Source organism: Dermochelys coriacea, chromosome 8 (genome assembly GCF_009764565.3).
Source record: "Dermochelys coriacea isolate rDerCor1 chromosome 8, rDerCor1.pri.v4, whole genome shotgun sequence".
NCBI classification, from domain to species: domain Eukaryota; kingdom Metazoa; phylum Chordata; order Testudines; family Dermochelyidae; genus Dermochelys; species Dermochelys coriacea.
In genome coordinates this window covers 98133306-98152578 of record NC_050075.1, presented here as the reverse complement: position 1 = coordinate 98152578, position 19273 = coordinate 98133306, and the positions used below count along the sequence as shown (strand labels likewise).

General features: G+C 43.3%; 1 protein-coding gene across 8 annotated transcripts in view; it reads right to left on the bottom strand.

Annotated features, from left to right (window-relative positions):
* Positions 1-19273, bottom strand: part of CC2D1B (coiled-coil and C2 domain containing 1B) — a 66818-nt gene that overhangs the window by 16259 nt on the left and 31286 nt on the right. For 4 of the 8 annotated variants that reach the window (XR_006273927.1, XR_006273926.1, XM_038413065.2 and 1 more), the window contains exons 13-22: positions 16534-16649; positions 15507-15711; positions 12724-12896; positions 12000-12125; positions 7710-7768; positions 7388-7504; positions 6812-6885; positions 5312-5370; positions 2589-2640; positions 995-1094 (exon numbers count right to left, since the gene is read on the bottom strand). Coding sequence is in view for 6 of the 8 variants with exons in the window: in XM_038413065.2 (XP_038268993.1) it covers positions 995-1094; positions 2589-2640; positions 5312-5370; positions 6812-6885; positions 7388-7504; positions 7710-7768; positions 12000-12125; positions 12724-12896; positions 15507-15711; positions 16534-16649 (1081 nt within the window). In the remaining 2 variants the exon portion in view is untranslated. Of the gene's footprint in view, positions 1-672; positions 864-994; positions 1095-2588; positions 2641-5311; positions 5371-6811; positions 6886-7387; positions 7505-7709; positions 7769-11999; positions 12126-12723; positions 12897-15506; positions 15712-16533; positions 16650-19273 lie in introns of those variants that run through there. The other 4 variants (XM_038413068.2, XM_038413069.2, XM_043491366.1 and 1 more) reach the window with 3 other exon arrangements.

Genomic DNA, 19273 nt, shown 5'->3' with positions numbered 1-19273 from the left:
TTGGAAAGTCATTCATGCTATACCTCAGTTTCCACATAAGACTGAGCTAGGTGCTGTAAGGTTTAATTCATTAGTAATGGCTAGGAAGTGCTCTGAGATCATCAGATACAGGCACTACAGAAGCGCAATGTATTATTATAATTTGCAATTATTTATCATCCCTTTTACTATTAGTGGTTTGCCAATAGATTATTAGATGTTTGTGTGTGGGTGAAAGAGATAGACCAGCAAGAGCCAAGTTTGATCATCTACTCAATTTGAGACTTGGATACAACAGAACCTCAGAAAGAAAAGTAGTACTTGTGGCACCTTAGAGACTAACAAATTTATTAGAGCATAAGCTTTCGTGAGCTACAGATCACTTCATCGGATGCATTTGCTCTAATAAATTTGTTTGTCTCTAAGGTGACACAAGTACTCCTTTTCCTTTTGCGAATACAGACTAACACGGCTGCTACTCTGAAACAGAACATCAGTAATCCACAAATCTGATGGTTTCACTCTACATCTCAAAGATCTTGTAGCAGAAAGCTGCAGTGAGGTGCCATATCACCCAGATTTCATTACTTTATAAAGTTAGCCCACACAACATTTAGTAGAGTGCACTGAATGATCACAAATAGTTCAAACCAGGCAGCACTTATTAAAGTAACATGAATGAAATGCATTTTGATGCTGTATCTTTTATTTCTTAAACTGCATTGGTCAGTCCTTGTTAACTGATAGAATGCAGTAATTGACAACTCAGTGAACATTAGTGAGGTTTTACTGTGTTTTGTAAGGGAAGGCAGGGTGCTCAGACACTCTTTGATGGTAATCCGGAGAAATGGTAGCATGAAAATGGACAGCTGTTTACTGCTCAACTGAAGAAAGGCAGGCAAATTAAAGGAGTGTCATTCCTAAATTACGAACACTGCAAACAATTCTGTCATTTTGTTACCCCACAAGTTCACCGCTACTGGGTCAGGATGGAGAATAAAAGCCACTGACTTACCCTTTGTGAAATATTTCAAACTTAATTCCCTTGGTCTGAATCACTCTTCGGAAGCCTCTGTGATTTCGGTTAATGGTCAACTTGAACAGTTGATCATATTCTAGAAACAGGAGGAAAAAAAAATGTGAGAATTGTAAAAATCATCAAATTAAGCCACTAGATCTTTTTCAGTGATGGACACATTGCATTCAGAACTTTCAGCCTACTGCAGCTTGGCCCATATAACACCACTTCACAGTTACATAGCAACTTCTCTCACAGAAGGCCAAGGCGGTTTCAAATGTTAATGAATTAAACCCCACAATACCCCTCATTATCACCACCCCCCCTTTACATATCTGAAGAAAAGATTAAGTGATTTTCTCAAGGTCACACAGCAAATGTTTCACCAGCATAAACAACATCAGGGTAGTTATGAACCATCAGAGATAGAAACAAGGGGACAGATTCCAATCTAAGCTACACCGATGTAAATCCAGAGTATGAGACTAAGAAATAGGGATCTGGCTTTTTTAACATGAATTGTGTAGCTGCTATATTGAAAACTAGAAACAAAACGCTTTCAAACCTCAGAGGAAAAAAAAAACAGCTTGGAATCCTAACCTCAACATTTATTACTCCCAATCATAAACTAATGTTTTGGAAAGTAAATGCAATTTAAATGGGGGGGGGAAGAAGAGGGTAAACAGAATGCTGAGAATTTAAAATTGACCTGCAAAGGAAGAAGAATTGGGCTTGTAACTGGTTTTGCTTCTTTATTATGTATAAAGAAAGCCTGAGGAGATCTTTTTTTAAAAAAAAAAATCCTCCCATTTTTTTAAAGTATGAGAAATAAGGTCTAGGCTGTAGATTCTATGACAATTATTTAATTTAAATGGTAAATGAACATTTTGGATAAAGGAAACCTTTGTTAAAGATTAAGTGCCTCTACCCCTTCAATTAAGGTCAGAGCTCACAATACATATGCTTCTGAGACATCTAGCAAGCAGGTCCTCCTGCAAGAATCTACGAAGACCAGACTTGACATTCCTGCTATTTTAAAAAACCCACAAAACCTGGTTTGAAAAAAACAAAGTAGCAAAAAGGAACACAATCCCAATTTTTAAAAAGTCCTTTGCTAGTCATCTTTAAGATCTGCTGTGTTGTGAAGGCAACATTTCTAACATTAACAGATCAATAAAAATGATTAACAAGATCAGTCAGGCTCATCCAGTCACTACCCTTGGAATAAATGATCAGAAAGGAAATAATTTATTTATGCATCCTTAATTTTTTGTTTTACTAGTGTCTCGCCTAGCAGGGCTACTATAGTACTCTGAACCGACTGGATGTAGCAAAGGCTCAGTGGTACTGAGCAACAGGACCATTTGATTAAGAAGTGACATGAACAATGGCTCCTTGCACTGGGTGAGAAAGTGTGGGATAAAAAGTTAAACTCCTACATGAGCTGTATTTACCCTAACAAGGCCTCTGGTAATTGAAGAGAAAAGCACTGTCTGCTCTTCTAGCATGGCTCAGAGTGTGGGACTAGCCTGTACTTCAAAGTGGTTTTAAGGTGCAGTGTTTCACTCCCACCCCCAGAACAGGTACAAACCTGGAGAATTGGTATTTTTAATTACTGCCGTTTTACTTTTCTGAGCTTGCTCCTATTAAAAAAAAAGAAAAAGCAACATTTACATAAAGCCACCAACCTTTGTTGCAAATACTGCTAATATGAAGAAGCAACCTTTTTTTTTTAAAAAAAAACCATAAATGAAGAGCTTGAGTTGCCCGGTATCATAGCAAAACTATGTGGTGAAAATGGAGAGAGCTGACCCCAGTTCTCTCTGATAAAAAGATTCCAATAAAGTTAAAAGGTATAGTGTATAAAATTGTAATGTGACCCTTCCTAATGTACGAACAGAGACTTGTCCAGCCACAAGGAAAGAAATCAGTATGTTCTCCACTACAGAAATGAAGATAGTGAGATGGTCAAATGGCCGGACATGCAATGATAAGAAATGAAATGAGGTTGTGAGGGGCCTAATATGGGACACCCCAACTGAAGACAAGTTGAGGGAGGCAAGGCTACGTTGGTATGGACATGACCAGTGTAGACCTGAGAGTTGTACTGGAAGGATGGCCCTTGCAATGATCGTGGATGGAAGATGACCAACAGGAAAGCCAAAGACTTGGTACATGGACCAGATATCAGCAAACATTAGAAGAGACCAATTTGCACATCCAAAACTCATGACTGTACACCTGGTTTGTAAGTAGACTATACAAGATTCTGACCCTCCCAGTAGGGACTGGCAAGGAAGAAGAAGAAAGAGCCTGAGTTATAGAAGGTTATCAAGGGTAAAAAGGGGCATGGGCACATTTATGATTCCAATATTTGTATTTCATTGCAGTAACAAATTTAACTTTAGATATAGAACTAGCCAAAAGCAAATATTAAACACAAGTACTATAGATAAGTTATATGGCCACACCAGATTCAAAACACTCATCATAAAACTAATTGGTGCTGCTATGATACATGATAAACTATGCACATTCTACTAGGCTATAATACTAATCCTTCTACTTGAGCTGAAATAAGCAGCAGTTTTTGGGGCTGCACAAGGAGTCAAACACAAATCATTCAGGGAAATTGCCAACTATTATTCTTCCTGACAATCGCTCTGCCACCAAAATGAATTAACTTTTAACCCAAATCAGAGTATCAGCTAAATGTCCTTGTTCACTCTCCAGAGAATGTGACCTAATTATCTATTATGAAAAATTGATTCCAGCTATGAAGGAGAAATAGGTATATTTAATGTTTTGGCTAAGACATAGCGATCTGGCTTTTTATCACTGAAAATGAGAGATTAAAAACAGCTATACTGGCTTTATATGTATTCCTTATAAAATTACACATATACATACTGATTTTGTTCTATTATACTGATGTAAATCAAATGGAGTGACTCCAGATTGACACCCATGTAACTCAGTTCAGAATATGGACCAGCTCAAGTCTCTTTTTTGCACCAGGTTTTACCACAGGTAATTCAATATACTTCAGTAGAGTTACTACAAGTGTACCATGGGGTAAGAATCAGGTCCTGCATATTTAAAGAACCCCAGGGGGCTATAATCACATGCTGATGAGAGCTAGAAAATTAGGGCTAAATGTTCTACACAGTTATAAAAATATTGCGCCGGGAAGTCAGTGATGGAAGCCCTGGTATATCTTATGGTATACATGTAGAGTCCCCTCTAGCACAGACTGCTGCACTCAGAAACTGGAGGAGAGGTATAGCACCATGCACTGAGGATGGAGTGACAGACTTCACTTTTCATTTCCTGGTTTGCCTCACATTTTTATAAAGACAGATAACGGACTCCCCACCTGTGTCAGCTTCTTTGGGGCCATCCCACCCCACGGGATGAACTGTATATACCACCATATCAATCCACAGGATCACACACTGTCACTGTTAAACACACACACGCACGCACGCACACACACACGTTGCAAAAAATCAATCCAGAATGCAAGATGCAGTCTGTGTGCAAAGTAACAGTATTTTAACAGTAATGGTATTTTAAAAACAGGTTAGACAAACATCTGTCAAGGCTGGTCTAGGTATACTTAATTCTGCCTCAGCGCAGGGCATGGACTAGAGCTCTCTTGTGAGCCCTTTCAGCTCTGCATTTCTATGATTCTATTCCCAAGGATTCTCATCAAGATAGCTGGAAAGGAGGGGCTGGCACCAACAGTCTTCCAAAGAAAGAGGACAAAATAAATCTGAAACCATTTTGGTGTTAGTATTCAAAGGTATGTGTTGGGGGAGGGGGGAGACTGTCAAGGAAAGGAAATTATTCAAGGTCCAATAACATTTACATCTTTAGGGAGAGGGAGAACCTGAAAAGCTAAGTCTCAGAAGGCCCCATTTCAATGTTTCAATGACAAAAATAGCCTGAGTTCTACTAACAATTATATAAACACAAACAAAAGAATCTGAGAAAAGGTTACTTATAAGGGCCAGATCCTGTCCACAGAGATCTGAGCATCTCCCACTGACCATGCATTTATATGAGGGTGGAGTTTTTTGTCCATTTCTAAAACAAGCATCTAAAAACAAGCATTTTAAAAAAAACAGGTTTGCTTTTAGGCTTGCAACTCAGTTATAATTCATAGCAAGCATTTACAACTTGTCAACTCCTGAAAGTAATAGGCCCACACCACCTCTAAGTTAAATCTGGCTCTATAAGCTGTAAAATAATATTGCTAAGTAATGCAGGGTTTTGGATTGAGGAACAGCAAAGGCCTGAACACACACTCACCGTATTAGGGTAATGAAATTCAAATTTCACAAATGCATCCAAATCATTCGGTGTCACACCTGTGCAAGACAACAGTCAAACAGTCAATCCAGGGATTTTCAAAAGCACCCAATTGATTTTTAATAGGACTCATGGACCTAAATCACTTGGATGTTTTTGAAAACCCAATCCACTGGAACGGTGGCAATCAAAGGCATACATTCTGCTAATGCTCTAGTTGGTTCTGAGCACATACATAAACAGCAATTAAACCCCTATAATAAATAAAGGACCTAAGAATAATTTGTGTTGCTATGAGGCTGGGATGCTCTTGAACATCTCCTGCTGGTTGGCTGACGAGAGAGTAAAAGCAATCAAGCCATCTCAGAGCTATACAAAATGTTAACAAAACAAGAAGCCTTGTGAAATTTGAACCTAGGCCCAGTTTCGAGCAAAGCTGGGACAACTTAGGGTTCTGCCTTCAAAGCAGATGAAACTCTGCAATTTAAATTGAGTTTTGTTTCAGTTTTTTGAAACTGAACTGAAACTTGGGGGCCTGAACTAATATAGACAAATTAAAAAGCTTTCAAAAGCTCTAAGTCAGCTAGGGTTGCCAACTTTCTAATCACACAAAAACAACACCCTAGCCCGACCCCTTCCCTGAGGCCCTGTCCCCCACTCACTACATTCCCCCTCCCTCAGTGGCTCGTTCTCCATCACCCTCACTCACTTTCACTGGGCTGGGGCAGGAGGTTGGAGTGCAGGTGGTGAGGGCTCCAACTGGGGGTGTGGGCTCCAGGGTGGGGCCAGAAATGAGGGTTCAGGATGTGGGAGGGGGCTGCAGGTTGAGGCAGGGAGTTGGAATGCAGGGGGGTGAGGGCTCTGGGAATGAGGGGTTTGGGGTGTAGAAGGGGGTTCTGGGTTTGGATGGGGGGGGCTCAGGGCTAGGGCAGGAGGTTGGGGATTAGGGTGCAGGTTTATCTAGGGTGGCTCCCTGTCAGCAGCACAGCAGGAAGGGCTAAGACACGCTTTCTGCCTATCGTGACTCCTCGCTGCACCCCAGAAGCGGCCAGCAGGTCCGGCTCCTAGGTGGAGGCGTGCAGGAGGCTCTGTGTGCTGCTTTCACCCACAGGCACCGCCTCCGCAGCTCCCATTGGCCACAGTTCCTGGACAATGGGAGTGCGGAGCTGGTGCTCAAGGCAGGGATAGCATGCGGAGCCCTCCCCCCACCTAGGAGCTGGACCTGCTGGCCTTTTCCGGGGTGTAGCTCGGAGCCAGAAAAGGTAGGGACTAGCCTGCCTTATCTCAGCAGCACCGCTGACTGGACTTTTAACAACCCAGTCGGTGCTGACCGCAGCCACTACGGTCCCTTTTCGACTAGGTGTTCCAGTCGAAAACCAAACATCTGGTCACCCTAACGTTACCGTTATCCCTAGGGGAAAGAAATCTTATTCCCCACCACTAACCTCCCTATGGTCTGAGAGAAAGGCTAGAGATCAGGGTATGTTTCCTGTTCCTTACCTGGGGGAGCTGGCAGGTTTATTCCCCTGACAATGATAAGATGCATTTCCGTACTGTTGAGTTCAGAAAATATTCTGGAGAGGGAGAGAAAGAAGAGATACAAAACACAGGTTCAGTCCAGCAGCCTGGCATTTCCCAACCCACTGTAAGGCCAGGATTCCTCTGCTGTAGTTCAGAGACATGACACTTGGCAAACATGAAGGGGAATGAGAGTCCTGGAGAAAAGCCTATTTCTACATAAATCTCAACTCAAGAACTGGAGAGGAGAAGGAAGGCAAAGTAGAAACAGGCAAAGGCTATTTTTGGTTCTGTCCTGGATCTGGGAAGGTTGGGGGAAGATGCAGGTGGATTTGTCTTTGCAATAAAGGGATCTAAAAGGGAAGTTGAGAAACAGCTACTTAATAAATCTGAAGAATCCTTACATTTTTGGGAGTCTTTTCCTAGGAATGTGGAGCAGTTCTGAGTGCCTACCTCTTGTTTGCTCTGATGGGAGTTAAAGCAGTCTATCCCCTGTACATAGACTAGAAATGAGTATCCCATCCCAGTCTGCTGATGATACACTTTGACTTTTCGTACCTTATTATTTTAAAGGTTCTCTCCTCAAAGTGATGGCTGGGGGGATCCATCCCTTGGGCCTGTGCAAGCTGCAGAATCTCCAGGTCTTTTTTACATGCTTCTGCCAGTTTTTCAAACCTGTAAAGCAGTGGTGGTCAGCAAACAGTATTTCACTAAATACAAGATACAGACTGATTCACTCAGCTTCACCACCTAACACCACAAGTAAATCAGTGGCCAACGACCCACAAACACCAATCTCCTTTTGTACTTGAAAGCATGGCAGCCCTGCTCCGGATAGACCACATGACGGGATAAATACAGAGGGTGGCAGCAGACTTACCGGGCTGTTTCAGTTATGTTTCCCAGATGCATGAACTGCCTGGAATACTGCAAACATTTCTATTAACAGAAAAAAATAAGTAACAATGATTATCCCATGATACACATCTCTGAAGAAAGATTTCAGATTGAGGACCTGCATGTTACACAGAAGAAAAGAGAAGGTTACTCACGCTGTGCAGTAACTGAGGTTCTTTGAGATGTGTTCCCCTACGTGTACTCCACTTGTAGATGCAGCAGTGCCCCCTGCGCCCGGGATCGGAGATCTTCATCAGTAGTTCTATTGGATCGCACATGAACGCCTCCCTCTCTTACACTGTGCGTAGGATGTATATATAGTGCTGTGCGGTCTGATTGCCCCAAGTTCCTTCTCTGCCACGGAGCTTATGTTTTTGGCTCTGAAGCAGAACGCAGGTAGTGGAACTCCCACAGGGACACACATCTCAAAGAACCTCAGTTATTGCACAGAGCGAGTAACCTTCTCTTCTTCTTCAAGTGATGTACCTTTGGGTGCTCCACTTGCAGGTGACTAGAAAGCAGTGCCCCTAATTGGAGTGTGGCTAATGAATACCCTTACATCCAAATAGATCTAGAGGTTTCCTATCTCTATCTGGATTGTCAGAACGGGATTGGAACCAATGGCCTCTCTCTTGCACCACATTGACCACCAGAGAATTTGGGATGGGGTGCGAAAATAAAATTCCGAATCCTTCACTGGAACATAGTATTTCCTCTTGGCACATTTGTAGGTTGGAGGAAGAGACACTGGGGTCTGCCACAAAACCTTTGCGGGGCTTGAGAAGAGCCTCATTGATCGCAGTGCGATCTTGGGAGAAGAGGATGTGTGAAGTATATTCAGCAGTTTATGCTGCTGGTCTTTAACCTCCTCCAATGGATTTGTAAAGATTCTGCAACCCTGTGGAATAACTTCTGAAAGCGTCTGAAGTTGTCGGCAGATGCGGGTGATAGGGGCATGATAGTCTCGTCAGGTGAGGATGAAAACCGTAAAGTTGGTGGAGCCTCCTCCTGTTCTTCCTCTTGTTCTTCTTGTTCAGTTGGTGCCAGTGGTAGTTCAACCTCTTAAAGGTGAGAGACCGATGGAGAAGAGAGCGGTGTAGGTCTCCATTCATGCTCCCTGGTAGGGTTCTGAACTGTGCCCTGTACACAGCCCAAGGGTCATAATATGGCCAGTTTGGTGAGAGTGTCACATGTGACTGCATCCATAGTGGCCACTGCCAGGCTTGAGGACCAGCGGGAGATTGTCTATAGTGAGGATGGGCAGGTGCGAGTTACCCTGTAGTCAAGGGAACAACAGAGCCCTGGCTTCTTCCTCATCACTAGGGAAGGGAGGTGCCATTCTTGGTGGAGAGAGGGAGGAGCAGCATGAGTCTGGAGAGGAAGGAGGAAGTGGGGGAGGTCGCACTGCATAAGAGGAGACTCAAGAGTGTCAGACACCAACAGGTGCGTCGGGTATCTGAAGTCTTGTGGAGGGGGAAGAAGCATCATTGGTGCTAATGGAAGACACGTGCCTAAGGAAAGTGCATGTCCCTGAGACATCGGTAGATGGCGCTGGAGTCTAGGCCAGTACCACTGGTTTGCTCAATGCTGCTGACTAGATCAGTGCCAACGATTTTGCTAGTGCTGAGGTCTTACTTGGTGCCTAGAGTATTGTCGGTGCCAGAAACGCCATTGGTGCAGGAGCTCCTGAGTGCAGCTCGGCTTGGTCCCCCTAGAGCTGGGAAATGGTGCCAAGGGCTGTAGTCTGCTCGGTTAAGACCGTTTAGACCATTTCTTTGAGCTGGAGGTACTCAGACGAGCACTGGAGCTATGTCCCCCATCAGATGAGTCTGAGGTAACAGACCTCACCGGGGACAGTGTTCTGGTGGGCTGTGCCTCAGACTGTGAGGAGGAAACCCGTTTCTTGACATCCAAATGAGCAAGGGATGACTTTCTCTTCAGGGGACAGGGAGAGTGAGGATCGGCAGATGACCTGGCAGAGCATGAAGGCCTCTCTGGGGAAGAGTCTGGGCCTGGGTTTGATGCCAGCCGAAGCAAATTCTCCATAAGGAAGAGTTTCAATCTAATGTCCTGGTCCCTTCTGGCCCTGGGTGTCAGGCCAGGGCAGTGGGAACACTTTTGAGGGATGTGTCTGTGACATTACACCCCACATTCTCCATAGAAATATTATAATATGAATATGGCATAACTAAAATATATTTTATGCAAGATGGGTCTTGTGAGGTATCACTGAAAAGGTTACAATCTACTAAATCTGTTTATCCAATTTGTACGCACATATCGTTTCTGTATCTGACGTTATGACTATGTAACAATTACAATTGTGTGTGTACTTGGGGATCGCCCACCAGACAGTAGGCAATCATCCTGAATGAGCCATTTAAGGACAATAGAATTTTGAAGATACTAATCTCCCACTTTCTAGAGGAAATTCCTAGCATGTTGCTTTGACACTGAAGGGTCATCTGATGATGTCACCTGGTACAGAATACCACCTTTGACACTGCTAGTATTTTTCCTCTGGAAACAAAGGATTCCTGCCTTACGTAACTTCTATTTAAGGCTGGGGAGTAAGGCAATCAGGACTCTTCTCCATTGCCTCTCCATACAAGAAGGAAGATTGCTAAAAACACCTGAAGGAATAGGCAGGGGCTGAGTGCAGGTTGAGACAGGGGTCCAGTCTGTAAAGATAAATAACTGGACCTCTAAGCTAAAGAAATTCTGCAACCTGCCTAAAACAACTTTTAGGGCAAGAAATTACAATTTGTAACCTATTTCTTGAGCATATTAAGCTTAATTTGCATGTTTTGTTTTATTTGCTCATTAATTTGCTTTGTCCTGCTGTTTGCTATCCCTTTAATCACTTAAAATTTACCTTTTGTAGTTAATAAACTTATTTTTGTTTATTACAAATCCCAGTTTGTACAATTCGTACGCAAAAAGCTATACATATCTCTCTCTCCACACTGAGGGAGGGGGCGATTTTTATGAGTTTGCACTGTGCAGATCTCTCTATACAGCGCAAGACAATATTATTTTGGCCTTACACTCTAAAGGAGGTGTGCACAGAAGTGTTGAGTAAATCCCCAAGCTGAGTCTTTGCACACAGAGCCGATTTCAGTCTGTGTCTGCAGCGGGGTGTGACCTTACATGTGTGTGTGCTAGAGAAGGTTTGAGGGCCTGGCACTGCTAGGACAGCATGAGGAAACCCAGGTTGGGCAGAACCCCAAAACATCAGGCGGCACCCCGGACAGGGGGGGTTCAACCCATCACAGTGTCCCTCTCCCAGATAGCGGATACACTGACTGTGGCCAGCCGTTACAGGGAAGGCTGCCCAGCAAGAAATGCACCTCTTAAACCCGGGGTATCTGGGCATAAGGGTGGAGGGAAAGGCTTCCCAGTCAGGAAGGGCGGGAAGCAGGGAAAAACAGAAACTCAAAATATTAAAGAACTGTAAATGTAAAGACAAAATAAATAATAATTAAAAACAAATTTTTTTTTTTGATAGAAGAGGAAAGGAGAAGAAGAAGAAAATACTACATTGCTGCGAATTCCATCCCAGACCAGAAGAGGTAGAGGGGGAACTGGGAGTGGTTGGATTGCACAGCACTCAATATATGTCCCACGCACAGCGCAATAGGGGGAAGGTGCACACACATGCAGTCCGATGGGAACTGCTGATGAATAGCTCTGATCCCAGCCACAGAGGGTGCTGCCGCACCTACAAGGACATCACGCAAATAACACCTCCCAGTTAGTCTTAATCTCTACAGGTGATTTCACCCCCACCCCCCACTTCTTTTTAAAAAAATACAAAACTAAATACAGTGTTTGCTTAGTTTCCACTGCCTTCTCTCACTTTTTCCTCTAATAGTTTTAGACATGGAATTCACCCAAGGATTAACTGTGCCTTAAGGACTAAGGCTAATGTTTTCAAACTTGGGTGTCCAAAATTAAGACACCTAAACCAATGGCCTGATTTGCAGCAGTGCACAGCACAAGGGCTCCCACTGACTTCAAATGGAAGTTCCTCTGAAAACCAGGCCATTGATTTAGGTGCCTAACTATAAACACCATATTTGAAAATGCTGACCAAAGGGCTTATACAAAATCAGTATTTTTAAACAAGAGCTGAAAATCCTACCGAAACAATGATGGGATCATGACCACAGCAGCAGCAAAAGTCAAAGAAACACTATAAAGCATACAAAGCATTTCTTCCGTCACTGGATTCTTAACACATAATGATGCACTGAAAGGAAAAGGTAGTTACCTCATGCTGGTCCTTTAGCAGTTTTATGAGCTTAGTGTACACCTCTTCTACCTTCTGAGAGAGTTTGACATCCTCATGGTGTATGAAGATGAAGTCACTCTCGTCATCTGTAAGGGGTGATGGTAGCTGCACAATACCACACAACATGGCACATCAGAGCTCCTTGCAGGAACACGGAAGCAGAACAAAAGCAGCAAGAGGGGATGGGAGAAGTGTGAGCAGATCAGGGAAGGTGGGTGCGGACAGTGGTAAAGGGATATGGCATATATCTCACTCTAGGTCACTGGTTCCAAGCCATCTGTTAGTTGCCACCATGTGATGACTGCCCATGCAATACAAGCTGGTGGTCTCAGCTCAGCTGTTAAGATTACAGTTATTTGTCTCAAAGTGGCATCTTTGAGGCCAGGGAACAAATGGGTCATGGAGCCTAAACTCCCCACTCCTCCACAGAGGTAGTTCCTCCAGGTCAGGATCAGGCACTTTGGGGCTATAGGGGAGGAGTAGGAAGAACAGCACTGTGACTGGAGCTTGCACTGCCGTTGCCTGTTCTGTAGCTATGTGGAAAACATCAGTCTCTAGAGCTGTTAATCTGGCACCTTTCACCAGCACTGAATTCACATGAGAAACATTAAGTTTTAAAGCATTCTTAGATTTATGCAAGCAACAGGACATTTGAGATGCCCAAGGAGCAAAGCAGAATACTTTGCTTATAGTCTCTACTAACCTTGGAAATATCAACAGATTTGCCACTTTTTGCCAGCTCAATCTTTGGATCCAAGTTCTTTGCTGTCCTGAGATACAGCTTGGCTTGTTCAAGGTCATTCTTCTGCTTTGCTTTGATCGCTGCCTTCAAGTATTGCTTCTTTCTGTTCTCCAGAAACTCCAGTTGTTCACTTGCTAAAAAGGAACAGCTATATAAAACACTTATCTGACATAACCATGTCAATGCACCATGTTCATTTTGTTTGATTTATACCAAGGAAAGAGTCAAAGCCCAGGTACCAACTGAAAACACTTGCCTGTGTGTTTGATATGCAATAGTCACACCATGGGTGGTTCCATTTGTACACTAGTACAAAAATAATATTCATTTCCATTTCTATGGCATCTTCCATCAAGGAATCCTAAGGCAATTTACAAACCAACAAACTTTTATTTAAAGCACTACAATAAACCTGTGAGGTAAGTACAATGTCTCCATTTTACAGAAGGGGAAACAGGTTAAATGACTCATGGAAGGTTACTGAAGAGCTGTGAAAGTCAGCTGCAGAACTGAATTTAAAACTTGAGCTGACTCCCAGTTCCATGTTCTATCTTCTAAAAAAACACCTGATAATTGAATGATTCGTTATCTGTATATGTGCACGCAATACATTGTATACTTTCTTTATACACATACTTTTTTTCTCTCTCAACTTACCAGAGAAAGCAAACACATTGACCTCAATGACAAAAGAGCAATTATTTCATTGGAAGGCACATTGAGACCACAACCATCATAGCTCATCCCCTCTTCCTTTTTATACCCAGCTGTTACTACTTCTTGGGTCACCTCCCACCCATCCCTGAACAGCTGGTACAGTTTTAAGACTCAAAGGATTGATTTACATCATCCATGCACCAAATCCTACTTTCTCCATACTTTTCTTGGCGTAGAAGGAAGAAGCGTGTAGTGGGTCCACTACCTCCGTTTCCCTAGATTCTTGTACTGTGCTCACCTATTGCAGTATCCAAATGCAATTACAAAAGCTATGCACTTGCAGGAGGTAGTTTTCTCACCATACAAATACACAGAGTAGGCTGATAGCACTATTAACAGCAGAAAGAATATACTGACTTTTAGTCCCATCTTCACAGTGGAGCTGGAAGCATCACTGTTGTGTGCAATTTGCCCAGTCATCCAAATCCAAACCAATCAGACAATGTTGCTTGCCCTGGTTTTAACTGAGCCAAAGCAGCCAGAACAGTTTGCTCAGTGGGGTTTAGAGAAGAAAAACATATCTTCATGCAGGCTCTGCAGAGAGTGGACTGAGCAATACCTTGCTATCCCTCTGCACCCCCATCTTTCATAGTGGATGCCTTTGCATTGCAGGCCTTAAATGAAGCTGCCTTTTCCAAATGCATCATCCTGCAAGAGGAGAAGAGACATACCAGCTCAGGGATGCTCCAGCTTTGCTCCACTGAAGGTCACTTTGGTATGGGAGCCTAAAGCCAGCTAATATACACAGCAAGATAAGCATGGCATGGTGTCACACCATCTCTGACATGTGAAGTATGGCACTGTCTGACTCTGGGGGCCACACTTGGCTTGTGCAGGGCACACGTTGGTTATCCTGATCTAGTTTTACCAAAGCAAGATACTGGCACCTCCTGCAGGGTGAATCTGTCCAGGCTCCTGGTACTCTTTTTTACTTTATAACAATTAGAGCACTGAGGAGAGACTTGTGGGTACACGCTATGTAACAACAATCAGCTGGGATGGAGAGACCAGGTATTATCTTAATATTTTAATGAAAGGGAGAGGAGCCTCAATTCCATAACTGACAAATTACATCTGAGGTACTCCATTTATACACTTAAATGATCATTAACATCGTAGCTGTAGCAGCAAAAATGGGGAAGCCAAATCTAAAGCAGATTTGCAGATTTTAAGGCTTGGGAGACCATACATACTGATAATCTAGCCTGATCTCCTGCATAACACATGCCACAGAATTTCACTCAGAAGAGAGGATGGTGTGAGCTAGCCACTATGACATTCAGGAACACATCCTCACTCTCAAAAAGTTCTCCATTACACAAGTGACCAGAGGGGCTCTGTGAAAGTTGTGCTTTGGTTTGAAGAATTTACCAAGTGTAGAATGAGAAAAGACGACTAGGCTTATGGTTAAGGCTCACTATTGGCAATCAAGAAGCTTGGATCCCATTCCCAGTAAGCCACAAGCTTACTGTGCAGCTTTCGCCATGTCAAACTTAACCACTTTGCCTCTGTTTCCCCAACAGTAAAATGAATATTGTACAGACAGGTATTTATTGACCTGACAGGAAGGTAATAAGGATTAATTCTTTACAGTTTGTGAGCCACTCTGAGATCCTCAAATGGAAAGAAGTAGAGAAATATTGTGTCTCACAGTGGCTAATACATAGTACTGCACTCAATCAGCCAGCTGTCTGGACTAGCAAGCTCAATAAGCTTTTGTGAATTCATTTTGAGTTTCATAGTCAGCAGGGATGCCTCAGCTAAGCATTATGAATCAATAAATTTACTGCATCAGAATTAATGAACCCATCCATCTTTCTAGTCACCTACTTTGCCTCCTGGAAACAAAACTGCATAACTGATTAGGATCTGCCCCGCAACAAGCACATGGAGTGATGCTCCTGCTGAAGTGAACCAGAGTCGCACGTTCATGTCTACAGGCAGTATTTTTTCCTAAAACTTGACGAAAGCATTAAGAATGTTTGGTCCAAATGGATTGGTGGGAGTGACCATCTCTTCATCCTTACCGGCTAAAGGGAGATGGTCGTTCGATACAGCTTTGTCTGGTTCTCTTACAGGGGTGGATGGTGATGTGGCTTTTTTCACACTCTCAGAAGAGTGCTCTTCCTGGGCTTCAGCAGATGGCACCATAATTGGCTTTACAACTTGTGTTGGCTTCTGAGGCAGCTGAGCAGGCTTTTTGGCAACTGGGGCCTGTGTGGGAGATTCACTCTAGCATGGCAAAAAGGAACTAAATGTTAAACGCATAAAATCTAATACAAGGGTCCGGCAACTCAAAATATTAATGGCACAGTCCACTGTATCAGACTTCTGCTGTTACACTGAGAGTAGCAAAGGACCCCAGCCAGACACTAACTCAGTCTAAAAGTGATGTCATGCCAGGTTTGGCTCCTTGCTTGGACAAGAAACAGATTAAACATGGTGCTAATTCGGAAGACAGGCAAAGAAAGGCAGGAACAGAAAACTGTCAAGATATTTTTCACCATTTAAAATTACACTCTACTTGAAAATATGAAACAAATTGGTCAGTAACAACCTGAGTGGAAAGAACCAACCCAAAATCTTATGGTACGTGCAGATTGCCAGACAGCATGTAAACCCCATATAAAATTCTGAGCCACCAGGAGGCAACTTTTGAGTGCTAAAGGGCAGTACAGGTGGAATAGCCACCACAGAGGCAGTTGTTTTGAAGACGAAACCCACATATAAACAGATACAGGGAAACAGACATAAGGAAAAAAGGCAAACCAAATTATAGCCCTATAAATCCCTTTAAAACAATTCAAGGTCTTTCATGTAGGATGAACTCTTTGCAATTCTCACCTCATCAAAAGATCACCCCTCCTTTACACTCCCAGCTGATTCTTACTGTCCCCCCACCCTGACAGACCAGAATCCTGTACTGTTCTGGCTTCCAGAAGAAAGGTATTTTATTGCAATACCACATCCAGCTGGAAATCAATAGCTTCTTCTCCACACAAAAGAAGATACGTTTTTTTTTTTAAATTAGACATATTGGTCAGTAATTCAAACCTCCACCTCTTCATCTTCTTTCTCCTCCATGTTAGCCAGATGGTTGGCACTTTCCAGCACGGCAGCTATTGTACTGTCACCATCTGTGGGTGTCACACCAGGAATAGGGGGGAATCCTGAGGAGGAAGGAGATATGTTTCAAAACAACCAAATAAAACAAACCCTGAATTCTGTAACTTTTGCCCTTACCAGGGATGTAAGTCTTTCTCTCTGTCATCATCCCTTCAGGATCAGTGCTTGGAAAAGCTCAACGGTTCTGAAAATATTTATCATCATTCACCAATTTAACCCCTGGGAAAGTCTTTCCCACGTAACTTTAGAAGTCAATGCCTCATGAATCACAAAAGGCAGAGACAAAGGTTATGCGCTATCTGAAAACTGATATTTTCCCTTTCCCAGTGGTATTACACATTCCTAACAATGATATTTCACAAACTATTGGACTGTTAGACATGCACCGATTTCTCATTTTATCTGCTTTTTTGACACAGGATTAGGCTTAAATAGCCAATCCTGATTTGTGTAATCTTCAATGCCTGTTACGCCTTGTTTCCCCAGTAACTATTACTGTGTGCGCTCCACTGGAACATCACAGCAATTCTACATCCCACTGCAGCTCAGCAGTTTCAGCAAGAGCAGCACCACGGTAGTTAAGAAATGTTAAACCCATTACAATTCTTTTGAACATTTTCTGTCCTTTTGAAGGGGAGTGAATGGCTTTGATAATGGGAGACAGTCTTTAATTTCTACGACCTTGTCTACATTGCCACTTAGAGCGCTGAAACTTTCTTAACTCGGGGTGTGAAAAAACATCCCCCTGAGCAATGCAAGTTTCAGCGCTGTAAAATGGCAGCGTAGATAGTGCTGCTGCACTCCCAGCACTGGTAGCTATTCCTCTCGTGGAGGTGGTTTCAGTACAGCACTGGGAGAGCTCTCCAGTTACCAGTTCAAATCCAGCCTGGGTCAGTAGTGACCAGAGTTACCATTATAAGATAGCTGTTTGGTAGCATTCACATTGCTAAAACCATCCTTGTTAGTAGTCTCAGCAACCAGGCCAAGGACGGACTGTGACCAAACTGCTCTCACCCCAGAAATGGCTACTCCAGGGGAGAGGGCAGGTTTGAGGTATATTGCAGAGCAGCCTGTGCAGCACCTGATCCATGACTAAACAGAGGATTTCTCTCTCTAAAGCTGATGTCATGTCTGGCCCCTTTCAAAGTTCAGATGCAGTGAAATGAACACAAATATCCTCCAGACCTAACACAACATTGCTGGTTTCAGTGGGTAAGTCACATATGCCCTTAAAAACCTGGTTTGGAAAATATGTGTAAGTCACATATGCCCTTAAAAACCTGGTTTGGAAAATATTTACATAGTCAAGATGTGTGAAGTTTAGGAATTATGTTACTTTCCCACTGGTTTATAGACACAGCAGTTTCCCCTTAAAGGCACGGACATTTAACAGGAAACAGGCCATGTTTTACAAGTTGTGGTTGTTTGTGTTTTTTTTTAAAAACATTAAACCATCACAGCCACCTAAAAAACTTGGCACAGCGATTAAAATAGGTTACTGTGCCACGTACATCCCCTGGAAAAAGAGAGCTGGGCATGGTGATCAAAGGAGTGATATCATGGTGTTCAGATTCAGTGATGAACATGGCAGGATATGGAATTGCCAGGATAGAGGATACAAAATAGCTGCAGTTAGAGACAGAGAATTCCTATTAGGCCATCTTATCCATCCCCTTATGAATGCAGGATCATTCCTTGCAGTATAGAGAGCAGAAAAAAGGAAGTGTGGCTAGTTCTGAGTTCTATTCTTGGCCCTCACTGACTTTTAACGTGACCATGTCTCTGTGTCTTTCTGTCACTTTGCCTCTTTGGGTCTTAATTTCCCCAACTGAGCTTGGGGAATAACACTGAGCTTCCTCATAGACATGGCCCTATCAAATTTACGGCCATGAAAAATGCATCACGGACCATGAAATCTGGTCTTTTGTGTGCTTTTACCCTATACTATAGAGATTTCACGAGGGAGGCCAGTGTTTCTCAAATTGGGGGTCCTGACCCAAAAGGGAGCTGAAGGGGGGGCTACGAGGTTATTCTAGGGGGGTCATAGTATTGCCATCCTGACTTCCGCACTGCCTTCAGAGCTGGGCAGCTGCAGAATGGCAGTGCCCCACCAGCAGCAGAACAGAAGTAAGCGGGGCAATACCATATGATGTCACCTTCACTTCTGCACTGCTGCCTTCAGAGCTGGATGGCCGGACAGTGGTAGCTGCTGACTGAGGGCCCAGCTCAGCAGGCAGCAGCACAGAAGTAAAGGTGGCAATACCACACCAGGCCATCCTTCCTTCTGTGCTACTGCTGGCAGCTGCTTTGCCATATTATATTAGAGCAAATATTCCCAGTGCTTCCCCTCCCCCTAACTGGGGCAGGGAGTGACCACTCAAGCGCTTGCCTATTGTTAAATCATGCTCTCCAACTTGTCTGAGTAGGACCAGCTGGAGCACTGTTCAAATGTTCAAACTTCCTTACCGACAAGGTCAATAGCCAAGAATATGCAACCATGTGAAAAAGTTAACAAGCGTAATAAGCAGTTCTACGGTGTATTCTTCACTGCTGTCATTCAGCCAAGCCAGTCTTCCAACTGTGAAACAGGAGGAGGAGCTCAATAGGCTTCTGAAGCAATACTGCCAGAAGTCCTCTGGGTCCTAACAAATAAAGGAAATGTTGGTGA